Raw genomic sequence first — 16,050 nt, forward strand, 5'->3', positions numbered from 1 at the left:
AAGGAGCAAAGAATCCTTCAGATCTTATCTTTTTTGTTTGAACAGGTTGAGTTCAGCCACCAGCTGGAGGAGGAATTAACTTATCAGTCTGATGGAGTCATTATGTTTGGGGTCATTTACTCTTTGGAAGTTTCTAGAAGCATATCTTGTAGCTGTGCAGAACACTATAGCTGGAAATGAGAAAGGGCATAGTTCTGGAGATAAGAGAGCCTGCTGACGAAGCTCCAGGGACAAGACAGCTGCTGCCTCAGCTTCTCCTGACTCCCACAGAGGCTCCTGGGCAGGGGCACCCTGGGGAGGCGTCGGGGTCTCCACCGGAGGGGCCAATGCCACTGTCAGCGCCTGGGGAAGAACTGACTCCAGGGTGGAGGGGCAGACCCTGGCCAGCGAAAGACATGAGCCTGCAAGAGAAACCCAAGCTAGGGCGCCTGGGTGACTCAAGCCTCTCACTTGAGTCCACGGCAAGGGAGGATCAAGTCAGGACCGGGACAGCCCTGCCAGCTGTTTGGGGTTGGAGGAGGAGATCAGAATAAAAGCTTTTTTCCAGTCTTTGCCTCTGGAGAGACAGGGGAGCAGATAATAAAGGAATAGGGTGGGGTCCTAGTCCACCGGCAGAGCTGGTGGTGGTAAGCTGCCGAGTGTGGGACGAGAAGAGGGAGAGGAAGAAGTGGAGGACGGCACAGAGGAAAGTATTGAGAATGTGCCGGCTGGAAAACTAGGCTCATGCTAAAAAAAACATCCAACTCCCCAAGATCCCATACAAACAGCCAGGTTGTTCCCTGTTGCCGTTGGTTACGCTTCTGCCCCAGGGAGACTTTGGAAAGTGCAGGAAGAGAGGCGCCCAGAGAGAGTGGGAGCAGGCCACCTCGGACACAGTTCTCCTAGCCATGGCTTGCATCGACAAACCTGGTTCTGGTCCAAACAAGCTGGCTCGAAGGTTGACAGCTGCCTCTTACTTCTGTTCCAACAGCATGTTGACACAGCGGCCCGAGTGGGCACGGGAGACTGGCAGAGGGGTGGCTGCTGTCTGCAAAGAGTCAGGAGACCCGAGGGTGGGTTCTGTTTGTGCCCAGATCAACCATTCTACCTCTCCTGGCCTTAATTCCCGAACCTATGAAGTGAAAAACATTTTTTAAAATAGAATGAATGAATTATGAACAACTTTTTGGGGAGAATAACTGTTTTTGCCTTTCAAATAAATTTTTTTTAAAAATTCTGCTTTGTGGAGTCTTTTTATTTTTTATTTATTTATTTGAAAGTCAGAGTTACACACACACACAGAGAGAGAGAGAGAGAGAGAGAGAGAGAGGTTCTCCATCCGCTGATTCACTCCCCAATTGGCCACAACAGCTGGAGCTGCACCGAAACAAAGCCAGGAGCCAGGAGCTTCTTCCAGGTCTCCCATGTGGGTGGCAGGAGCCCAAACATTTGGGCCATCTTCAGCTGCTTTCCCAGGCACATTAGCAGGGAGCTGGATCAGAAGTGGAGCAGCCGGGACTTGAACCAGGACCCATATGGAATGCCAGCTCGCAGAGGGTGGCTTTACCCATGATAGCAGGACGCCAGCCCTGTCCAGTCAATTCTTTGCTCAACAAAATCACTTGAAGGCAATTTGGCCAGAGTGTTTGCTATTCTCAAGAGGCTCTTAAAAAACTCTTGGATATAATTGATAGCATCCCATTTTACTTTCAGATATAGGCCCTAAGACAGCTAGTCTAGCAAATACTGCAGAGAGAAACCAATAAGTATGAATAATTCAGCAGTTAGAGTAATGGTTATCAGAAAACAAGTCAGCATATGGTCCCATATGGGCGCCAGTTCGAGTCCCGGCTGCTCTTCTTCCAATCCAGCTCTCTGCTGTGGCCTGAGAAATCAATAGAAGATGGCCCAGGAGCTTGGGCCCCCACACCTGCATGGGAACTCCTGGCACCTGGCTTCGGATCAGCCCAGCTTTGGCCATTGCAGCTATCTGGGGAGTGAACAAGCGGATGGAAGCCCTTTCTCTCTGTCTCCTCCTCTCACTGTCTGTAACTCTACCTCTCAAGTAAATAAATAAATAAATCTTTAAAAAAATAAGCATGAAGTCCCAATACTTGTTACAAAATGCCCTGTAAAATGAAAGAAGCCAGACACCAAAGGCCATGCTTTCTATGTTTCCACCTGGCATAGCTAAGCCTGTGTGTGCATGGCTGGCCAGTGCTTGCCTGGGGCTGGGCCAGCTGGGAGTGAGATCAGAGTGACTTCTAATGGGTGCGGGGTTTCTTTCTGGGGTGACAAAGCAATCCTCCAAGTGTGACTGGTGCTGGTGGCCGTGCAACTCTGTGAAGATTCTCAAAGCCATTGCACACTTTATTTTTATTGATTTATTCACTTCTATTTTGAGAGAAAGACTAGAAATTCCATCTGTTTGTTCATTCCCCAAATTCCCATTTCTAATTCTTTGAGCCAGGAACTCAACCCAGCTCTCCCATGGGGGAAGCAGGAGCCCAAGTCCATGAGCCATCGCTGCTGTCACCCGATGTCTACAGTAGAAGGAGGGTGCAGTCGGATGCTGGACCTGAGGTTTGAACCCAGGCACTGATGTCCTATTCACCAGGCTAAGCACCTGCGCCTGCACAGACTTTTGTTTGTTTGTTTGTTTTAAATATTTGTTTATTTATTTGAAAGGCAGAGTTACAGACAGAGGCAGAGAGAGAGAGAGAGAGAGAGAGGTCTTCCATCTGCTGGTTCACTCCCCAAGTGGCAACAATGGCTGGAACTGGACCGATCTGAAGCCAGGAGCCAGGATCCAGGATCCAGGAGCTTCTTCTGGGTCTCCCACACAGGTGCAGGGGCCCGAAGACTTGGGCCATCTTCTACTGCTTTCCCAGGCCATAGCAGAGAGCTGGATGGGAAGTGGAGCAGCCGGGACTCGAACTGGTGCCCATATGGGATACTGGCATTGCAGGCGGTGGTTTTACCTGTTATGCCACAGTGCCAGCCCCTGCACATACTTTTAAAACTCTTTCTTGATAAGGAAAAAAAAGAGCTAAAGTTGATATAAACACTGTTAAACTAACAGGGTGATACCTTTTTAAAAGTTATTTTATAAAATTACTTTTGAAGTATGATATCTTCATATTTAGAAACAAATACTAGCTTCCTAGAAGAACCATCTTCATGTTTCTTTTTAAAATAAACATTTACTTATTTGAAAGGCAAAGGAATGGAGAGAGAGGGAGGGAGAGAGAGAAAAAATTTTCCATTCACTGGTTTACTCCCCAAATGGCGACAACAGCCAAGGTGGGATCAGGCTGAAGCCAGGAGCCAAGAACTCCATCCGGGTCTCCCACATGGCAGGGCCCAAGCACCTGGGCCATCCTCTGCTGCCTTCCCAGAAGCATTATGAAGAAGCTGCTTGGGAAGTGGAGCAGCTGGGACTCGAACCAGCGTCCATATGGGGATGCTGGCGTTGTAAGCAGTGGCTTAACCCGCTGCACCACAGCATTGCCCCCCCTTCAGTTTTATAATGGCCTTCAGCCAAAACAAATCAGATCTTCCCTCATCTGAATTAAGAACTGTATCTATCTGGGACTGGCACTGTGGCATAGCGGGTAAAGCTGCCGCCTGCATTGCTGGCATCCCATATGGGCACCAGTTCAAGTCCCGGCTGCTCCACTTCCAATCCAGCTCTCTGCTATGGCCTGGGAAAGCAGTAGAAGATGGCCCAAGTCCTCGGGCCCCTGCACCTGCGTGGGAGACCCAGAAGAGGCTCCTGGCTCCTGGCTTTGGATTGGCACAACTCCAGCTGTTGCGGCCAACTGGGGAATGAACCAGCGGATGGAAGACCCCCCCCCCACCCTGTGCCTCTCCTTCTCTCTCTGTGTAACTATGACTTTTAAATAAGTAAATAAATCTTTAAACAAGAAAAACTGTATCTGGCATTGGAGGGACGGTTTGAAAAACAGCAGCCAATCTTGCTAGACTCCGCGGAGTGCCCCAGGGCAGAGGGGAGGAAGCCGAGTGCGGGCTCTGGAATCACACGACGGGCCGCACCACCATTCGGGACAAGATCCTAGCCCCTCCGTGCCTGTTCATGTGCAATGTGAGGGTGAGTTATAGTAGCCACCTCCCAGAGGTGCTGGGAAAGCCAAGCGAGTTACCTGTGGAAGTGAAACGCATGGGGCAGAGCCTGGCATAGAGCAAACCTGCTATAGCTGTCATCTGCTATTATGTGTCCTGATCAGCCTCCCAGATTGAATGCGGTGGGGACACCGTTTACCTTCTGCCAGGCTCCTGCAAGGACCTTGGACTTGGTCCCTGGGAACAAGTGAATCACAAGCGGGGGGCCCGCCTGAGCAGTGGGGCTCCATTCAGACGGATCCCATCATTTCCTGTCTCCCTGGGTGACTGTTAGCTCTCTGTGGGCACCCAGATCCAGCCGGAGGCCGCAGCCTTCCCCGAGTACACACATTCCGAAGTTCTCAGCCGCCGTGTCCGGGGCTATGGCGCTGACCTGAGGCCCTTGGAGCTGGGAGCCTGAGCGCGGGATGCCGAGAAGCCTGAGCTCCCTGAGCCGCCAGGGTGCGGGACCTGCGCTGCGTGGTCATCAGCTCTGCCCAGGAACCTTGCTGACACCAGTGTGCCACTCACACCAGTGGATCCCAGCGTCCACCCACTCTGCTGCCACGACTTGCGTGGCCTGGTGGCTTGGTTTGCTCGTGGTCCTGCTGCCTGTCAGTCTTCCAGTTGCAATTTGATGCCATAGAATGTGGCAGGCTGAGCTGTGGCCTGGTGGCTAATGTCCAGGCCTGGTCAGCTCTGCCTCTGCCCTGTTCTGGGCTGTGTCGATGGGCTTGACTCCACCTGTGCCCTGTGTGAGGGCTCCTGCTGAACTCAAGACAGACCACTCTCCTTCTCCAGAGGGAACACAGAGGCACGGAGAAACCAGATGGTTTGTTTGGGGAAACCGAGAAAGAACTAGAAATTGAGCTGGGCCAGAATTAGACCCTTCGGCTCGCGCTGCACCTAAAAGATAGCAATCAGCCAGACTTCATTCTTAAATAAGATGTTGTTTCATAAAATACTGCACACATGTATTTTTCTTTTCAAAGATGTTAAAAGCAGGATGGTTGGTAGGAATGATAATACAAGATACTCTATTTAATTAGTAGCAAAAACAAAAGTCTCAAATAAATAGCTTCAGCATTTTTTCTTTAAGGACACAGTCTGCAAATCAGCTCAGATATTGAGAACAGACGTGGAGCAGCGTGGCTTTCCCTCTACAAATGTGCTCTTGGTGTCTTGGCTAGAGAAAGGAGTTGTGTTTGCCCTCCAGGAATCAGAAGTAACATTGGAGTGACCTTCCGGAAGCAGCAATCCTGACCCTCTCTCCCTTCCATTTTGCCCAAGATTTCAGAGCTTAACTGAAACCTACAAAAGCACCAACGTCACCCTTCAGGCATCTGGGGGTCCGGCGAGGCGGCTGTGGAGCCACTGGAACGTTCTGGGGGCAACAGATCTGGGCTTAGAAGGAGGAAGATGTACGGGGGGGGGGGGTGGAAGAAAAGTTGACTGTGCCCGACTGTGCCTGCCTGGTGCAATATCGGGGTCACCGGAGCCATTCAGAAATCCAAGTAAAAGCAACGGTGACCACGCATCTACGATGGCAAAGTGCCAGCGGCAGAGTCCCCTCACTGCCCGCCGACTCCTTGTCCGGGCCACTCCGCCCCTGCTGAGAGAGCCCCGTCTCCAGGCTGGAACACCGTTACAGCCGTGTGGACACTGCTTGGCATACACATATGCAGGCTGCTCCCAACTCTTCCTCAATCCTTCCTTCTTGCCCTGCGAAACCTTTCTCCTCTCCTTGGTGAGGACGAGCATGGGTCAGCATTGTCAGCTGGGACTTCCGGCCTGGGCTTGCGCACGTCCCTACCTGGAAGTCTTACTTTTTGGCATGTCTGACATGCCAAAGCACAAGTAAGTAGGTCTTGGGGGAAAAAAAAAAATCCAGAATGATCCAACTTCTAACAGTCAAGGCTTTCTCAAGTAGCCTCAGCCCGTATGACCAGGATTGCAAAACTGGGCAGTCACCTGAGCTACTTGTAATGCCTCTGGCCTCCAACCAGGCTGGCCCAAGACCTTCGTCCCACCCCGTAATCCTCACCACAGTCATCAAAGACTCCACGGCCCTTACAAAGACTTCTTGTGTGGCTGGCCCAGCACCCGGGCGAGGCAGTAGGGGACGAGGCTGACGGATGCCAGGGGCACTGCTGCACTCTTGCAGAAAGACAGGGCGTAGAAGACCAGCTCCACGTGGGAGGGGGGCTTCAGAAAGTCAAGGAGGTGCAGCAGGACGAGGGAGGCCACGATGCAGCCGAGCCGGAAGGGGAGCCGCCTGTTCAGCTTGCCCTTGCGGCTCTCCCTGTACATGCCGGAGTGGAGCGCCAGCCCCAGGCCAAAGAGGGTCCCCAGGTTCTTGAGCAGGCTGGCGAAGGGCGTGGTGTCAATGTGGACCCATTCTGGCCGCTCGCACCAGCGCTTGGCCTTCTCTAGGGTCCACAGGAGGTCCACCCCCAGCCCCTTGAGCAGCAGGTAAAATCCAATGGCAAAGCTGAACAGGAAGAAGGTGATGAGAAAATACTTCTGGAGGCTGGCATTGTAGATGCCGCGGATGTGGCGGAAGGCTTCGGCCACGGCGATGCCTGGGCAGAAGAGAGAAGGGCCATGAGGAAGGGGGGTGGCTCTGGGGCCTCACCGGCAGTGGGCGTGGAGTGACAGGTGACCCTGCCGTTCATCCTGCAGGGCTGTCCAGCTGATTGCTCTGTGTGACGCCAGCCACACGCTCCACAGCAGACTCTCGGATGGGAGAGTCCTAACTTGCATGGGTTTCCCGACAGGGGGTCCTGCTGTCTCTACTTGAACACCCTTAGGAGTGAAAAACTCACTCCCACTAGAACTCCTTTCACCTTTGAGTGTATTTGATTGTTAGAAAGGTATCTCCCGGCCGGCGCCGTGGCTCAACAGGCTAATCCTCCGCCTTGCGGCGCCGGCACACCGGGTTCTAGTCCCGGTCAGGGCACCGATCCTGTCCCGGTTGCCCCTCTTCCAGGCCAGCTCTCTGCTGTGGCCAGGGAGTGCAGTGGAGGATGGCCCAAGTGCTTGGGCCCTGCACCCCATGGGAGACCAGGAGAAGCACCTGGCTCCTGCCATCGGAACAGCGCGGTGCGCCGGCCGCAGCACGCTACCGCGGCGGCCATTGGAGGGTGAACCAACGGCAAAAAGGAAGACCTTTCTCTCTGTCTCTCTCTCTCTCACTGTCCACTCTGCCTGTCAAAAAAAAAAAAATTTAAAAAAAAAAATTTAAAAAAAAAAAAGAAAGAAAGAAAGAAAGTTATCTCCCTTGGATGCTGGTGTTGTGGCGTGGTGGGGAAAGCTGCTGCCTGCAATGCTGGCATAACATGTGGGTGCTGGTTCAAGTCCCGGCAGCTCCACTTCCGATCCAGCTCCCTGCTAATGGCCTGGGAAAGCAGTGGAAGACGGCCCAAGTCCTTGGGCCCCTGAACCCACGTGGGAGACCTGGAATAAGCGCCAGACTCTGAGCTCTAGCCCCAGTGCAGCCATCTGGGGAGTGAACCAGCAGATGGAAGCTCACTCTCTCTCCTCTCCCTCTGCTTCTCCTCTTCTCTCTGTACCTCTGCCTTTCAAATAAATAAAAAATAAATATTTTAACAAAGCAGTCCTTCCTTATGCTGACTTCTGTCACGTCATGTGTTGGTCTCAGTTCCTTCCATGGCGTCACACTACAGGGGACGGTTCTCTCCAGCCTAAACATCCCCCGGCCTTTCCCATGACGTGGCTTCCAGGCCTTCCTCAAACCTGGCACTGGGGCTAACCGCTGTTACTGCTGCGGTCCCCTGAGACCGCGGTTTTCCTTGTTTCAACACCGCTCCTCGCATGCTCTTAGTTCTCTGGGAAGGAAATTCACGATTTCCTTACGGGCTTCCACTCGGGCGCCTCCCACGAAATCAACACACTTTTCTTACACTTAACCTAAATCTTTTCTCTAAGAAAACACAGGTATACAAAACTCTGAACCTATGGAAGAGATCAACTATTGGGTTTGCGAATGACTGTAGTTAAGCCAAGACTTTTCTTAGGGCACCGTGTTAATGTGTTGCATTTGGTAGATACTCTGAGAACTAAATCAGAGGCCACTCCCAGTGGCAGATTAGTGAGACACGAAAGATGTGCAAAGCTTGACCATTTCAAGCTAATTCAATTGGGTGACTTAATTTGATGACTTGCAACTCTTCCGGGCCATGTTTCATCAAGCGGATCTGGGCACTCCTGCAGAAAAGAACCTTTCCAAACCACCCGCCCTTGACTTTCAGCCCAGTGAAATGTCCACAGTGCTGATAACCCACACAGTATGGCTGGAATTCTGGGATTTTGTCTGGATTAGGGACAAGTGGGATTGGAGGGGAAGAGGAAGGGAGCCGGAGCAGCTGATACCTGACAAGACTCCAGCAACAACCTGGTGGGGAAAGTGAGCAGCAAGGTAGATCCGCGACAGACAGACGTTCAGCTGCACCGCCCAGAAAGCCAGCCACAGCACCACGGTCAAGCACCTGCGGGGAGAGGCAGTCATACAGAACCCAGGCTCTGCTCTTCCAACAGAGAGAAAACCCGGACAGGAATGGCGGAGACCGGCGAACCTGGGCGCCATCAGCAGAATTTCTGTAGCTTAAGTCTCTGCCCAAGAGCTTAAAGATGCCTGTGATAGGGGCCGGCACTGTGGTGTAGTGGGGAAAGCCTCTGCCTGCAACGTCAGCACCCCATGTGGGTCCTGGTTCAAGTCCCAGCTGCTCCACTTCTGATCCGGCTCCCTGCTAATGCACCTGGGAAAGCAGCTGAAGACAGCCCAAGTGCTTGGGCCCCTGCATCCATGTGGGAGACCCAGAAAAAGCTCCTGACTCCTGGCTTTGGCCTGGCCCAGCCCTGGGCATTGTGGCTGATCGGGGAGTGATCCAGTAGATGGAAGATCTCTTCTCTCCTTCTCCTCCCCCCTCCCCCCGTAACTCTGCCTTCCAAATAAATAAATAAATCTTTAAAAGGAGGAGTGAACCTGCAGATGGACGATCTCTCTCCTTGCATCTCTGTTTGTCTCCATCTCTGCTTTTCAAATAAATAAAATTTTCCAAAAATGAAAAAAAAAAAATGATGCCCATGACAAATGGCAAATCATCTCTATTTGATCTGATTGGCAATCAAGGATTTCCACAGCAGCTGCATACCCAGGTTCCCTGTAGTGGGAAGGTCTGGGTCTCTGTTTATTTTAACCTGGAGAGGGCAACTCTGCTTGGTACAGAAATAAGCTTTTTGTTTGTTTGTTTTAGTTTTCAACTGACTTTCTCTTTCTGGTTTGTTGTTGTTGCTGTTGTGTTCATTTTATTTGAAAAGCAGAGAGAGAGAGAGAGAGAGAGAGAGAGAGGGAGAGAGGCCTTCCATCTGCTGGTTCACTCTCCCCAATGCTCACTACAGCTGGGGCCATGCTAAGGCAGTGCCAGGAGCCCAGAACTCAATCTGGGTAGCAAGCATCCAAACATTTGAGCCATCATCTGCTGTGCATTAGCAACAAGCTGGATTGGAAGTGGGTAGCCAGGACTCAAACCGATGTGGGACGCAGGTGTCCCAGGTGATGACTTAACCTCTGCACCCAACACCCACCCTCCAGAAATAGGTTTTGATGGAAGCCCTGTTACCACCTTGCCGTCTGATCTGTGGAAGCCCCTCCGTGGTGTTAGCCTGCATCTCCCTATTGGTAAGACATGGGGTTGCACTACCATTTTGTGACTCTGTTGTTCACCCTCAGCAAAAGTGCCACAAGTCTTAGCAGTGCCAGCCCAGGGCGTGGGGATGGGCCGGGGTGTGCGGCGGAGCGAGTGTTGTGTCAGTTGCAGGGAGAGCCCCCACCTGCCCGCCTGCCACCGCCCACAGCCCAGGGGTGAGTTCTTACCGAAATCTGTAGGTCAGCTTTTTCTTCCCCCGAAAGATGGAGAGTATGGAAGTGACCATCACGTAGTACACACCTGCTGTGCCCATGGCGTGGCCAGAGGGACTCCCTGGAGGGAGGACAAGGGATGAGTGGCTCAAAGATGCAAAGCTCTCCATCTGGGAGCCAGGGTTAGGTCTAGCGGGTAAGAGGCCCACACCTCGTGTCGGAGTGCCTGGCTTCAAGGCTTGGTTCCTGTTCCCAGTCATGCACACGGCAGGAGGCAGCATGGCTCAAGTAGTTGGGTCCCTGTCACCCATAGGGAGTCCTGGATGGAGTTCCAAGCCCCTGGCTTTGGCCTGGCCCGGTCCTGACAGTTGCAGGCATTTGGGGAGTGAACTAACAAAGGGGAGCTTTGGTTAAGAAAGGTTTTTTTAATTGCTTCCACCCAGGAGACTGCCAGGAGGCATCATCCTCCCATCCTTCCAGTCATCCGCCCATTCATTGTTTCTTTAGAGAGAGAAAGGCAGAGGGAGGGGGAGGGAGAAGAGAGCAAGCGAGCAGGGACCCAGTGGCCTGAGCCATCACCACGGCCCAGCAGGAAGCTGGAGCCAGGAGCCGAGGCTGACTATCAAGCCCGTATCAGAGATGGACCCCTGACCCAGCTCAGGGCGACCCTGAAGAGCGCTCCCCAGACTCAGAGCTCCATGTGGCTCGGTTCAGACTGACTTGAACCTGCATTTTCCTTCTGCCCTACTGAGTCCCTCCCTCCCTCCCACCAGGGCTGCCGCTGAGGGTCTCGGGACTCCAGCCTGCCAGTCTGCACTGGAGTCAGCCGTCTAGGGACTCCCGGAGGTGACGCTGTTTCTTTCTTCTTCTTTTTGTGTGAAATACCTTCTCTGGTCACCTCCATGCTTCACTTGTATATTACTCCCCGCTCGTTGGAATCTCAGCTCCGCAAGGGGCAGGGGGCCTCGGGTCTGTGCTGCCCGCTGGTGAAGGTATCCCAGGCACCCAGCAGCGTGGCTGGGACACAGTGGGTGCTCAGTAACAGCCGAGTGACTGAGTGGGCTCTGCAGTGAACAAGGGTCTGTGAGGGCAAATGACTAAGGAGACGGGGTCTCTCGGGAAGCCATGCCCACCCTGACACATGGCGGGGAGGGAAGTGCTGGGGGCTCCTGCCGCGAACAGAAGCAAATCAAACCTGTCATTTGATTTATCTGCATCTAGCTGGCTGTACCCAAGAAAAGGCAGGGCTGGGACTGGCTGGTCAGCTCAGGAGGACTTGTCAGGCTGCTGGACGGCCAGGACCCCAGGATTCTACCGCGTTCTCCCCCTGGACACGGGCAGTCTCTCTCTCCAGCCCTTTGCCAGGGTCAGGGGAGGAGGTGCCCCTGCCTCTCTGGACTCGCAGCCGGGGTTCTGGAACAGCAGGCAGATTTTTCAGAGACAGTACGGGGCTTCGCTGGAGTGAATTCAAATGGAGTTACACCCCATGGACGACACGACGTGTCCCTCCAAGGTCAACTTGGCCCCCAATGAGTGCTACCAGGTGTCCACAGTGAGCAAGAGCAGCTCCTGTGTCTGCGGGGCTGGGAGTCTCACCTGGCCCGGTCTCACAGGTGACAGGGAATTGCTTTATCACTGGCACGGAGGTGTTGCTGTAGTAGTCGGTGTCCAGCACCCACCAGTATGGGCGCTGCCCGAAGAGAATCCTGCGGAAAGAACCAGGGCCTGGAGTTATTGACGGAATGCTTTTGCCCAAGAGAGAGTATCTTGAGGGAAAGGTCTATGAAGGTATCGCAAAACGTCCAAGGAACAGGTCTGGCCTCGGGGTGAAGACATCCCTGTGCCACAATCGGAGGACCCGGCTCTGACTCCAGGCTCAGCCCTGCCTCCAGCGTCCTGCTAATGCAGACCCAGAGGGGCAGCAGGGGTGGCTCAAGTGATTGGGTCCCTGCCCCCTGTGTGGGAGGCCTGGATCGAGTTCCTTGGTCCTGGCTTCGGCCCAGCCCAGCCTCAGCCACATCAGAGGATGGAAGTGCTATCTCTCTGCCTCTCAAATAAAGAAATAAAAAATTTAAAAACAGTTCATGGAAAATGTGTATTATGAAACAATTATGCACTTGTCAAAATTTTTAAATGTCTAACTTTTTAAAAAGCTTGTTTGTTTTTATTTATTTGAAAGGCAGAAAGAGGGAGACAGAGAAGATAGAGACTGATCTCCCACCTGCTGCTTCGCTCTCCGCTTGCTCACAACAACCCGGGCTGGGCCAAGCTGAAGTCAGGAGCCAGGAGCTCCGCACGGTTGGCAGGGACCAGGTGAGCAATCCTCACCTGCTGCTTCCCAGGTACATTAGCAGGAAGTTGGGTCAGAAGTAGAGGCAGAACCTGATCCCAGGCCCTCTGATACGGGATACGGGTGTTCCAAGTGGACACCAAAACACAACCTGTCTTTTGATTCCATTTCCCATGACCTCGACAAAAATTTATTTATTTATTTAATTGTGTCTCACTTTATTTGAAAGGCAGAGAGACAGAGAGAGGGTCCATCCACTGATTTACTCTCCACATTGGGTGAGGCCGAGGCCAGGAGCCTGGAACTCAGCATGGGTCTCCCATGTGGGTGGCAGAGACCCACGTAACCGAGGCGTCACCTGCCGCCTGTGTAGAAGCAGGAAGCTGAGCTGGGAGTAGCAGAGCGAGAACTTGAGCCAGGCCCTGCGACATGGGCGCGTGCATCCAAGTAGCACCTTAACTGCTGCCCCAACACCTGCTCTTTCCACGAGCGTTTTGAAATACACCTGCATGTTTTGCCTTCAGGAAAGGGAAGCAGGTGGCTAGGAGAGGCACGGAAGAGAAATTATATGGCACAACCTTTATATAACTTTTGAATTCTGAACTGTTTGAACATATTATCTATTCAAATATCAGTAAATAAATCCTCAATCCTAAAATCCACAATAACAGCAGCTATATGACTTAAAAAACAAAAAAAACAAGAAAAATTTGTCTTGGAAGGCTGCACCCTTTAGTGTTTGCAGCTTGGACTTGGAGTTCCCCTGACCTCTGCCCCAGCGCCCAGGACAGCCTCTCAGGGGATGGGGCCTCCGTTCCCAGCAGGATCGCCCTCCATGTAGACGGAACTCCAGGAATCCGTTGTCTGCTCTCTGCTTTAATACAGTGTCTCAGACACACCACTTCCCGTGGAAAAGCACGAACGGTTTCCACGGTGCCAGCAGGGGTCAAAGGCCAACCAGAGTGCCTCCTTTCCCCTGGAGGGTGGAACAATGAGCCCTTGCCGACAGCAGGGACGGCCGCTAACTGATCTCTGCCGATCAAGAGCGAAGCCACGGAGCTCGGGTGTCTGGAGAGGCCCTGTTTCGTTTTCCGTGGTCATGCTGCAGAACAGGCCAAGCTGGAGCTGAGATTGGCTTCCTCAGCACGGGTCCCGGCCATCTCATCACTACGCCTTGGGCCCTGGAACGGAACGGGATACATCTTTCCCTGCTCTAAAGGAGTTTCATGGTTTATGACCACAAAATCAAGCTGGAAGGGGTCTTCAGGCCCCTCGGTTGGTTGTCGAAATCATAACGGACTGGGAGGCAGCTGGTCCCCTTCGTGTGGACAGAGAGGCCAAGCTGGAGTTAAGCTGAGCCAGCAAGCCCTGGCTAACATGGGTTCATTGTCAGCAGCAGGTGTTTAGCCTGGGGTGTTCATGGGTGTTTAGCTCATATCAGTGCCTGGGGTAGACACCCTCCTCTGGCTCCAGCGCCTGACTCCAGCTTCCTGCTGATCAGACCCTGAGAGGCAGTGCTGGTGACTGAAGTGGCCACGTTCTGGATAAGTCCCTGGCTCCCAACTTCAGCCCGGGCCATTATGGGAATTTGGAGAGTGAACCACAAGATGGGACTCCCTTTCTCTCCTCTCTCTCTCTCTCTCTCTCGCTCTTGCTCTCTCTCCTCTCTCTGCCTCTCAAAATAAAATTTTAAAAGAATTGGTTGTTAAATATTTGGGTTTTGTAAGCCAGAACCATGAATAATGTGGCCACAATAGGAGTAGCTGCACAGCAGAAATCAGCTGATGCTGAGAGGGGGGCTTCCCTTCTCTCCTCCAGAGCCGGGTTATTAGGCCTGGATGCAACACAGCTCTTAAAAGCATTGCCTGTGAAGCCAGCCTTCCTGGGCGTCAGGCCTGGCTCTGCTGTTTACCAAACACGCTGGGCTCGCCATGTAGTCCTGAGGCCAGGGCTTGGTCTCCTCATTTCTGAAATGCTGGTAACCACCCCACAGACAAACGCTCAGCACATGAGCTGACACCAAGTCTTTAATCGGTGTTAACTATGATTATTGTTCAGTTTCCAGAAATAACCCAAGATTTCAGATTACAAAATTGAAACTCAGGGACGGGCGTCTAGCCTAGCAATTAAGACACCCATGCCCCACGTTTGATGCCTGGGCTCGCTTTCCGGCCCCACCTCGTGACCCCAGCTGTGTGCTCATGCAGGCCCTGGGAGGCTCAAATAGTTGGGTTCCTGCCGTCCACGTGGGAGACCCAGCTGAGTTCCTGGCTCCCGGCTTCCGCCCAGCCCAGTCCTGACCGCTGCAGACATTTGCAGCTCCCAGGGCCTGGGACCTCGCTCGCTCTCTGTCTGTGAAATAAATCACAACTTTTTCAGACCTGGAAATGCTGAGAGTTGATGTGACTTTCTTTCCAAGGACATAGTTGGCAGGTGGCAGGACGAGGGCTGGAGCCCAGTTCTCTGGACTCCCTCCCGTCACCCCACACCACAGCTTTCTGAATCATTTGTTCCCTTTTCACACATTCTCCTTCTGCATTCGAGAATCTGTCTTCTTGTTACTTGTTCTGTTTCAAAGTGATACAACTATGCTTCTTTGCTAAAAGCCTGCAACTGGGGCTTTTCATGATTCGCCTGTCCTTCCGCTCCTTCAGTCTGTACAAAATAGGCTTCCTGGTATTTTGAACTCACTGACCGGCTTCTCTCTGCCGTCCCCCTGTCTGCAGAGGACCCAAAGTCGGGGGGCCTCCCGGGGAAAGCAGCTGCAGGTGGACAGGGAGTTCCAGCCCCTGCCTGCCCCGCGCCTCTCTGCCTGGTTCTTACCACTTGAAGACGAGGTTGAGCCAGTCTCCGATCACAGCGACCCAGAGGAGTTTGATGCCCACAGCTTCTCGCAGGTGGAACCAGATGGGGAAGAGGACATAGAAGGCGTTCCTGAGGTCGGCGATCACGGACACCGAGATAAACCAGTCCTGGGAGCCTTGGTAGTTCACCTGCAGGTAGCGCGTTGAGCGGATCCCGAAGTCGTGGAGAGCGTTCATCCCCTCCTCCATCCTCATCCCTTGGCACCGGGGAGCGGCCGGCAGGGCCTCACTGTTGCTCCAGGCTTGGTGCTGATTGCTCTACTATCAGTCTGCGCCTTGCCCCTGTTTTATGCACCCTGAATCCAGTCTGCAGGTCAACCCAGCCCTGATCTTTGGACTCAAAAAGCACTTTTGTCTAAAATCTATTGATCAAAGGTGCATCACCAGTAGGTCGATGCAAACATGTTCAGGGTGATTTACGTAAAATAGAAAAACAGGCACACAAAAACAGCCTGATCGGCCATGCACGCAGCGGGGCCAATGATTAACCTTGGCACGCTGTTCCCTGGTGCAAGGGGCTGCCTCCAGGGCCCCGAAACCAGGCCAGAGGCACAGGCCAGAGTCTAAATCCACCATGGCTCTTGGGAAGGTGTCTGAACGTCCAAGTCTGTAACTGCACTTCTGTGAGGACGGAGAGGCCTTGGTGCTCCAGGCATGCAAGTTCGGCAGTCGTGCTTTTTTTTTTTTTTTTTTTTATTTGAAAGACAGAGTTACAGGGAGAGAGAGAGAGAGAGAGAGAGAGAGGTCTTCCATCCACTGGTCCACTCCTCAAATGACCACAACGGCCAGAGCTGAGCTAATCCAAAGCCAGGAGCCAGGAGCTTCTGGGTCTTCCAAGTGGGTGCAGGGACCCAAGGACTTGGGCCATCTTCCACTGCTTTCCCAGGCCATAGCAGAGAGCTGGATCGGAAGTG

General features: G+C 52.9%; 1 protein-coding gene across 1 annotated transcript; it reads right to left on the reverse strand.

Moving 5' to 3' along the window:
- Positions 1-5,031: 5,031 nt before the first annotated feature.
- G6PC1 (glucose-6-phosphatase catalytic subunit 1) lies at positions 5,032-15,409 on the reverse strand. The gene is made up of 5 exons (XM_062174898.1): positions 15,096-15,409; positions 11,579-11,688; positions 9,998-10,103; positions 8,494-8,609; positions 5,032-6,683 (listed from the first exon to the last, which is right to left on the reverse strand). Exons 1-5 carry the CDS (start codon positions 15,329-15,331, stop codon positions 6,172-6,174), a joined length of 1,080 nt encoding a protein of 359 aa, XP_062030882.1. The 5' UTR covers positions 15,332-15,409; the 3' UTR covers positions 5,032-6,171.
- Between the last annotated feature and the right edge of the window lie 641 nt (positions 15,410-16,050).

The sequence above is a fragment of the Lepus europaeus genome, chromosome 18 (genome assembly GCF_033115175.1).
Source record: "Lepus europaeus isolate LE1 chromosome 18, mLepTim1.pri, whole genome shotgun sequence".
NCBI lineage: Eukaryota > Metazoa > Chordata > Mammalia > Lagomorpha > Leporidae > Lepus > Lepus europaeus.